General features: G+C 38.7%; 2 protein-coding genes across 3 annotated transcripts in view; one reads left to right on the top strand and one right to left on the bottom strand.

Annotated features, from left to right (window-relative positions):
- The window catches only part of LOC106869005 (uncharacterized), a 13,693-nt gene extending 8,245 nt beyond the window's left edge, over window positions 1-5,448 (top strand). Inside the window, exons 10-16 of the mRNA XM_014914496.2 lie at window positions 1,765-1,927; window positions 2,278-2,481; window positions 2,868-2,962; window positions 3,618-3,747; window positions 4,143-4,226; window positions 4,396-4,461; window positions 5,220-5,448. Coding sequence (XP_014769982.2) covers window positions 1,765-1,927; window positions 2,278-2,481; window positions 2,868-2,962; window positions 3,618-3,747; window positions 4,143-4,226; window positions 4,396-4,461; window positions 5,220-5,261 — 784 coding nt within the window. The 3' untranslated portion in view covers window positions 5,262-5,448. The remainder of the gene's footprint in view (window positions 1-1,764; window positions 1,928-2,277; window positions 2,482-2,867; window positions 2,963-3,617; window positions 3,748-4,142; window positions 4,227-4,395; window positions 4,462-5,219) is intronic.
- Window positions 5,449-6,361: 913 nt separating this feature from the next.
- Window positions 6,362-9,278, bottom strand: part of LOC106869007 (phospholipid hydroperoxide glutathione peroxidase-like) — a 12,489-nt gene continuing 9,572 nt past the window's right edge. For both annotated transcript variants that reach the window (XM_014914499.2, XM_014914501.2), the window contains exons 3-6: window positions 8,853-9,000; window positions 8,600-8,745; window positions 7,868-7,952; window positions 6,362-6,896 (exon numbers count right to left, since the gene is read on the bottom strand). In XM_014914499.2, coding sequence (XP_014769985.1) covers window positions 6,864-6,896; window positions 7,868-7,952; window positions 8,600-8,745; window positions 8,853-9,000 — 412 coding nt within the window. In that variant the 3' untranslated portion in view covers window positions 6,362-6,863. The remainder of the gene's footprint in view (window positions 6,897-7,867; window positions 7,953-8,599; window positions 8,746-8,852; window positions 9,001-9,278) is intronic.

Raw genomic sequence — 9,278 nt, 5'->3', positions numbered from 1 at the left:
TTTTTTTTTTTTTTTTCATTTTTTTCTCACGATTTTGCCAGAAAGAAACACGCTTTCAAACTTTTAATTTAGCCTATCCCCATCGTAATTTTGTTTTTTATTTTTCACTTTCTTCTAACTTTTTTTTTTTAATCCACGTGGAAAACTACGGAGAATCTGAAGAATATTTTTTCTTTAAGTTTCAAATTTTCTTCGAGAACCTCCCCCCGACCACTTTTTCAAAGGGACAAAACTCCGGTTGCATGTTCGTTTGCGCATGCGTAGATTGCTCCTCAAGCAGCAGACAACAAAATATGAAACCCTCACCAGAAAACTCGATATGCTAGAAATAACAGCTAAATATCTGGAAAATATTGTTTTCCTCGCATTATTTTCGTTTTACGTCTACCATAGGGTTTATGAAAGATAAAGGACGTAATGACATGCTAATATCCTCCAATATTGAAGATTTTAGTATCGTCATCATCATCGTCGTCGTTTAACGTCCGCATTCCATGCTGGCAAGGGTTGGACGGTTTGAATTCGGGCTGGCTAGTCAGAAGGCTGCACCAGGGTCCAGTCCGATCTAGCAGAGTTACTACAGCTGGATGCCCTTCCTAACGCCAACCATACTGAGAGTGTAGTGGGTGCTTTTTACATGCCATTGGCACGAGGGCCAGTCAATCGGCACTGGCAACGACCACGCTCGAATGGTGGTTTTTACGTGCCACCGTCACAGACCCAGTCAGGTGGTACAGGCATCAACCACGGTTGAATGGTACTTTTTACCTGCCACCAGTATGGGAGCCAGTCAGGCGGAACTGGCAGCGATCATGCTTGAATGGTGTTTTAAATGTGCTACCAGCATGAGATCAGTCAGGCAGCACTGGCATCATCCACAACAACGATTTCACTTGCCTCAACAGATCTTTGCAAGTGCAATTTATTGTCCAATGATTGAAGAGCACTCTTAAATGAGTCAGTTAATGCATCACTGGCATAGACCATGGTTACAGTCTCACTTGGCTTGCTGGGTCTTCTCAAGTACAGCATATCTCAAAAGGTCTTGGTCACTTGTCATTGCCTCCGTGAGGCCCAACGTTCGAAGGTCGTGCTTCACCACTTCATCCTAAGTCTTCCTGGGTCTACCTCTTCCACAGGTTCCCTCTACTGCTAGGGTGTGACACTTCTTCACACAGCTCTCCTCATCCATACACAACACATGACCATCCCTGTGCATTCGTCTCTCTTGCACACCACTTCTCATGCTTCTGAAGTCAAACTTGATGCATTTTATTTATTTTATCTAAAATCGAGGTTTTAAAATCCATTTCTCATTAATTGGAAAATAAAAGTTGATTTCAATTGGAGTTGAGCTATAATTTTGAGTCTGTGCATAGCAAATAAAGATATTTCATGTTTGTTTTTATTTTTCCCTAAATCTCAACTTTCAAAATGTATTTCAATTTTGATACAAAGCCACAAATTATTTTCGTGTTGTGTCTGTATAGAAATTGCAAATAATTCGTACTGAAATGTTACCGAGTCACGATATTGATTGTAGCAAACTCCATTACCCAGCCATGCCATACACTACTTGTGACCCATGACCTGGTAGATCAATAGTTTATCTATTTTATCAATATTTTATCTATTCAGGTATTTTGTTTCTGATGTTTTTTTTTTTTTTGCTTGCCAGAACCATCACTGAATTTCAACCTCATTTTCACTCTCACCTGTTAATAAATTTAATTAAGTAAGAATTTGATTTTCCTTTTCTTGTAGCAGTCAACAACAACAACACAAGCTTTTCACAATGGACAAATGGGTTAAACGGACAGCCTTGGTTACTGGGGCTTCGTGTGGCATTGGTGCCACTATATGCAGGAAGTTGGTGAAATCTGGCATGAATGTTGTTGGTTGTGCAAGAAATGTGCAGCGCATCCAAGTAATTATTATTTCTTTGAGATTTTCTAATCATTTTCTCTGTTTATTTGTCTCTCCTTTCTTCATAGACACTCTCATATTTGTCTCTCAGCCTAATAAATATTAGCTCTCAAGTATTATCCATTGTTAATCTATTAATGATAGTGAGCATTTAATCTCTTATGTATTAACTACCATTAAATCCACAGTTAATCTCACGCATTGTAATATATTGTTAAATCTCTGGGTTTACCTTTCCCTCTTTATTTACTGATTGTTAAATTTCTGATTAAACCAGTTAATCTGTTCTTAAATATCTTTTAATCTGTTATTATCCAATGTTAACTGTTTTCTGTTGCTAATCTATCTTAGGAAATCTCTGATGAACTGAAAGGTGAAGCAGGTTCCTTGTTGGCTGTGAAATGTGACCTCAACAATGAGTCGGACATCCTGTCTATGTTTGGCACCATCAAGGCCCATTATGGAGGAGTGGATGTGTGCATCAACAATGCAGGACTGGCCCACGCCGAGCCATTGCTTACTGGGGACACTAACAAATGGCGGGAGATGTTCAGTGTGAGTGGTTTCTTGTCCTTGTTCGGTAATGGAAGCTGCCAGCAGAGAAAGTATTGTTAGAATTCTTTTTTTTTCCCAAGTTTCCCTGCCTTCAGAAATCTTGGTTCCCTGCAAGAATCTATGCCAGGTGTGCTATGCTGATTGATACTGAATCATGGATTTTGAATGTGGAAGTTCTTCAAAAGTTGCAAAAATATTAGCTAGAAAATGTAGGGTCCATGTGATCTGAAAGTGTGCCTTGGTACAAAAGGCATGAATCACATGTAAGGAAGTTGGCTGCATTGATAAAGACTAATTTACTCAAGATTAATTAGGACCATACATTTGGATGTGTCGTTTTCTTCACATTGGAAACTAAAATTAATCTGTAACCTTTCTGTCTGCAGGTGAATGTCTTGGCTCTTAGCATCTGTACAAGAGAATCTTTTAAATCCATGGAGGAACGAAATGTGACTGACGGTCATTTCATCCACATAAATAGGTCAGCTCTTTTGGTTTCTTATATGGTTTAGAGTGGGTGGTGGTGGGGTAACATGAAACATTGGATCCTAATCCGTGCTGGTCTTTCACTCCTTCAGTTTTTGGGTGGTTTATGTTTTGCTTTATTTGGCTGAGTTACAGCATTTGCCCAGCCTGAGGAGCCACAGTCCCAAGTGAGTGACCAGCAATGGTATCATTGCTCCAGATGGATGCAAAGTACCTCACAACAAACAGCTCTTCAAAAATACTATTGTGTATCATTTCACATCCATGTTCCTTGCTGCCATGGGTTGAACAGTTTGACATGGCTCCGATGGGCCCAAGGACAGCTTCCTGCTCCAGTGTCTGCTTTGGCATTTTTCTATGGTTGGATTCCCTTCCCAATGCCAACCACTTTACAACCTGTACTGTGAGGCGGGGTATCTTTATGGTTGGGGGATGAGAGAAGGGGCCAGAGCAGAACAGGTTCCTTGCTGTTCAGGAGGAGCTGCATAACTACTCACATTGTGTTTCCCTGACTTATGGACCCTAAGCTTCTATAAAATGCCCCCTGAATGACTCATCTAATCAGTTTCTAAATCAAGCAGCTGGTCTGAATTTATCTCATTTTATTTCTATTTTCTGTTTACATTAAACAAAAACCAAACTGACGGCAGTATGTCTGGACACAGAGTGGTCGACTCACCAGATGTTCACTTCTACAGTGCAACTAAATTTGCAGTGACTTCACTGACCAAAGGACTCAGGAATGAGCTGCGAAGACTCAAATCTGATATCAGAGTCACGGCAAGTATTGAGTCTACTTTTTAACTAAGCATCACTTATATGTATATATATAAGATTAATATAAACAGCAGTTTGCAATGTGTTACCAAAAAGGAGACTTGTAATTGTCACAAAATCTGACTAGGGTGTTGAAAAACACTTGTATTGCTACAGCATTAGAACATGTTAGCTCTTATTTCTAGCCATGTAGATGTTTCTAACACTGTAGTCACATCTAGTGACAATTATATATATATATGTGTGTGTGTGTGTGTGTTTAAATATGTTTTCCTTGTATTATCCCTTCATGGTCTTCATGGGTCATCAAAGCAATACCCTTTTGCTGTTGAACAATACTCAACATTTGAAATAAATACTCAATGTTTTTCTTGATCAAGTTCTTCTTCTCTTCTTAGTCCATCAGTCCTGGTTTAGTGGACACAGAATTTGTCCCTCGTCTTTTTCCAGACAGAAAAGAAGTTCCAAACAGAGATTTTAAGGTATGTATATATTTACTTATGTCTTGTCCGGGTGGACAAGTTTAGTCTCTCCAAGTAAATATCTCAATTACCAAAACCTTCCCTCCTCTGCAAATAACTCTTATAAACATATTTCGTCGTAAAAGTCTTCAGATTGATCTGTGGTTTGAATTTCTCATTTATTTTTCAGATTCTTGAATCTGGTGATGTCGCTGATGCAGTCCTGTTTGCACTTCAGGTACCCAAACACTGTGAGGTGGGTGTCCTTTGATCTCTTTTAATAACAATTGAGATTGCAACACAGATATATTTGTTGGTAGGTTGATGGGAGGACCAGAGTGTTGCTGTAATGAATGAGAGGGAAAATGTTTACAGCAAGTGAAGCAGTTTGTGTGAGATGTGCAACAGCAGTAGGACCTGTCGCAGTTGTTGAATTGTGTAACTGAAGTTGAGTGACCTAAGTTCATGCAGCCATTGGTCTTGGTTGTTCTGTGATGGCTGTCACCATCTTGGTTCCTAGCTGAGGTGCTCAGTGATGTGTAGATTATTACTGTTTGCTGGCTTAAACTGTATCACAAGTCTCATTTTAGCAGATAAACAAACTATATATAGCTAATGTCTGTCAAAGAAAATGAACGAAAGACAACATTATTAATGACATCTTGAGGGCAGTGAGGTGGCAGAGTCGGGCAAAATGCTTAGCGGTATTTTGTCTGCCACTATGTTCTGAGTTCAAATTCCGCCAAAGTCAACTTTCATCCTTACAGGGTCGATGTAATTGACTCTCCCCTCCTCCTCCAAAATCTTCAGGGCTTTGTGCCTTGAGTAGAAATAATTATTAATGACATCTTGTTTCTTCAGTACTTTGAGTGGTCATTTGTTTGCTGACATTATCAATGTTTGTCTGACTCATGCAAATGTAGAAAAGTGGACATTAAATGCCGATTCTTCTGACAACCCTTTCAATTTGATTTCTATTAGAAAAGATAATTACCAAGATTTGTTTTCTTTCAGATTAATGAAATTATGATGAGACCAACTAAACAGGGCTACTGAAAAACTAAATAATAAAAGCAAAAAGAACAGATAGTCCATTCTCCCCCTGACAAGGACACAAGAGAGTGTTTGATCACATATGGACCTTGATCTCTGCTTCAGAGCAACCATTTTTTTAAAGACAGTGCTCCAGTATGACTACAATGAGCGAAACAAATAAAAATTAAAGATATCTTGCCTCTTGTCATTAATGTCTTATGAAATTCTATTCCTTTCTTCTTCTCCTGTTTTACTCTCCCTTTCTTTTCTCCCCTAGAAGAAAATTCAAGATGTATTGTCTCTAAAATAGTCAGACTTGTAAAAGAAGGTAGCAGGGAGCATTTTGTGATATTCATTCATTTATGCCTCCCTACAGAAAAGAGCTCTTTACAGTGGAAGACCTGGTGAGAGATGCATGTACTGGAAGTCCTTATTTGTTGATGCATCCACTGCTTCTCGTCAAGCTACATCATATAGTTCTTTCCTTCCCGCTCTCTTCCAGTATTTCCTTCTCTCTCTTTTAGCTGTTAATGCTCTGTCTACACTGCTTTTGTGTCACCCTGTTGCCTTGCTGCAACAACTGAACTTATCTGCAGCTTTCGGTAGGTTGTGTTGTAAAACTCTCACTTGTCCTCGAGTTTCCGATCATTTCCTTTCCATTAATCATCTGGTTTCTTCCAGAATAATTTTAAACATAAATTTAGAAAAGAAGAGATGTTCCATCATTCACCCCTGTCTCCTTTCTATTCCACATTCATCTCTCAGTCCCATTTGTCCCCTTGTATGTTGTTGGTGTGACTACTGTGCATTCTCTCTAAAGTGTCACCCACCCCACCTGACTTTCGGATTCCTTAGAGCCCAGTTCTAATGTCAGCTTTGGCATGGTTTCCACGGCTGGATGCCCTTCCTAATGCCAACCACTTTACAGAGTGTGGACTGGGTGCTTTACTTTCCCGACACTGGCACCAGTGAGGTTGGCAAATAACCTGCAAGACAAAGAAAGGGAAGAAGAAACAGAACAATGAAAAGGAGGGTCCCTGCAGCAAGGAATAAGTAGATAAGCAAAAAAAAAAAAAATTTTTTTTTTTTTAAAATAATAAATAAATAAAAAAGCCAATCAGTTGAATTACAAAAATTTAATTAATCCAAACATTTACACCTAAAAAAAGACAAACACTACTACATTGGTTGGTTAATCTTCTGGTGATTGTTGTTGTGGTGGTGGATCAACAAAACACTGTTTTACTCTCTCCAACTCTGCTTTGTTGTGTCTTTCTCAAAAGGTTTTCTGAAATCAGCTTCATTCAGTCCAACCAAAAGTAACCAACCGATCGTTTCTTTTGTCATTTTTATAAGAAGAGAGGGAAAGCGGGGGATAAAGGAAAGGGATTTCTTTTTTTGTAAATGAATAAATATATATTTTTCAAACAACCATTTGAAAGAAAGAAAGGAAAAAAAACCATAGGTAGGGACCAACAAAGACAGACAATTTATCCAACTACAGTCAACTAAAACTAGTTTTCAACCATAGTCTTCATCCAGTCTATCTTTTGCTGATTAAAAACCCAAAGTTTTTATCCTCTCCAGGTATTAAGTTAATCTTACAGGTCAGTCTCCAGACAGCTACCACAATTTCTCTAACTCCTTCTCGATCGACTGAAAGAGAAAAAAAAGATTCAGAAAGATTACATTGAAATAATTATTTTATTTATATTCTAATGACAATTAAAAGAAACCACAAGTTACCATTTTGGTCTGGTTCATTATCATCATCATCAACATTATCACATCATTTGATGTCCACAGGAATCAGATGGAATTTGCTGAGGCAGAATTTCCAGGTTTAGACGTCCTTTCTGTTGCCAACCGTCCACTGTTTCCAAGCCAGGTTAATATTTCCGATGGCCAGACATGTTTTTCCATGGAAAAAGGAAACCAACAACCTCACTTGTTTAACAGTGATGCTCCTTTACAACTATCATGTGATATCAGGACATGGGTGCACACACACACACACGACATGCAGTGGGACTGAACCCCAAATCACATGGCTAGGAAGCAAGCTTCTCAACCACACAGCCAAGCCTATCAACAGGAAGTCAAAATATGGGAAAAGAACAAGTATTTAGAAAGAGGGAGAGAAGGAAGAAAAGAAGGGAGCAGATGTTGCTTTCGATAGAATCAGAAACAAATAGGAAGACTGGAAACAAAACAATGGATGAATGTTAATAAAGGAACTGGTTTAAAAGATGGATGCCAAGTATTAAAAATATACGAAAGTTGTGGTGAAAGGAGAGGATTTCAATTTAGCACAAAAGAAAAAACCAAATAAAAAAGCAGAGGGATTTGAACTTGAAATGCAAACCCTGAAATGCTATTTGCTTCTCAAATCTTTAAAACCACATTTAACATGTTTTTTAAAAAAAAGAGAAAGAACACATTCGGAAAGTCAGATTACTGAAACACCTTTGATCATAGGAGATCTGCTTGGTCAGGATGGACCTGGGGTTAAACAACTAAAACATCATGCTAATTCTTGGTCCATGGGGGTGATGATGATGATGATGATGATAAAAATTTTGTTTTATTTTCAGGGAGAAGACGGATTGAAATGTGTTTAAACTTACCTTAGGTTCCTGGTTGGGTGCAAAGCGCTTGAAAGGTTTGCCGTCTTTGTCAATGAGGAATTTGCTGAAATTCCACTTGATGGCACTGAAATGATAAACAGAGTTCAATGACACAGGAATAACGAGCAACCGTCTTCACAGCAAATTCTTCATTTTTCAACAATAGAACTCTTAATAAATTTGTAGTAACTTGCTATTTTTGATGGCCCCAGATATCTTTAATCTCTTACTTGTTTGAGGCATTAGACTGGGGCCATCCTGGGGTACGACCTTGAAGGATTTTTAGCTGACTGAATCAATCCCAGTTCTTTTTTTCCTACTTATTCTTTTGGTCACTCTTGCTGAACTGCTAAGTTACAGAGACTTAAACAAAACCAACACTGGCTGTCAAGTAATGGTGGAGGGACAAACAGACACACACATACACAACGGGCTTCTTTCACCTTTCATCTACCAAATCCACTCAAAGAATTTGGGTTGACCTGAAGCTATAGTAGAAGGAACTAGTGAAAGGTGCGATGCAGTGGGATTGAACTAAGAACCATGTGGCTGGGAAGCAAATTTCTTAGCCATTCCTGTGCCTCTATAGAAGGAAAGACCACAGCTGTAATGCTTTTGGCCATACAGCACTTCAATATAGGCCAGGCTGGAGCAAAAAAGAAAAACCCAACAGCTAATGGAAATTAAAATGAATAAAAGTGGAGTTTTGTTTGACATAAATTAAAAACTTACTTCCATAACGATCCCTTCAGGACACGCTGAAGATCGTGCCAAAGGGGATGGGCATCGGCACCATTGACATTGACCTTACTAAACATGTCAAAGGTCACATTATATCCCTCGGCGAACTTTTTTATGTCTTCATTACTGCCAGGTTCCTGAAATGTTCAACGAGGAAAATGATAAAAAGAAAGACAGGCGATTGTGTGTGTGTTTAGGCAGCAGGTTCTAAAAGACAAAACGAAATACTGAAAATTTAACAAACCTGATTTCCAAATTGATTTGATGGAAAAGCAAGAATTCGGAGACCTTTCGATTCCCCATACTTCTCGTACAATTCCTGTAGCTGTCTATAATTCAAATCTGTCAGACCTCATTTACTTGCCACGTTAACAACTAAACACACGTGGCCCCTGAAATGAAATAAAGATAAAAATAAACAAAACAATCAAAACAAAAGTGACAGGCACAATGATATGGGTTGGATAGGTTTATACAAGATCGATTTTACACGAAACAATTTACAGCATCTCAGACAGCACTGTTTGTTTTGGCAAGGTTTCTAAGGCTGGATTCCCTTCTTAATGCCAACCACTTTAAAGAGTGAACTGGGGGCTTTTTATGTGGCACTGGCAGCAACTGTGTCACCGAGCACCTTTGCAAGATATAAAAGTCAAAACCCCCTCAATTG

Source organism: Octopus bimaculoides, chromosome 23 (genome assembly GCF_001194135.2).
Source record: "Octopus bimaculoides isolate UCB-OBI-ISO-001 chromosome 23, ASM119413v2, whole genome shotgun sequence".
Classification (NCBI taxonomy): domain Eukaryota; kingdom Metazoa; phylum Mollusca; class Cephalopoda; order Octopoda; family Octopodidae; genus Octopus; species Octopus bimaculoides.
Note: the sequence above shows the minus strand (reverse complement) of the source record. Positions and strands in the feature narration are given on the sequence as shown.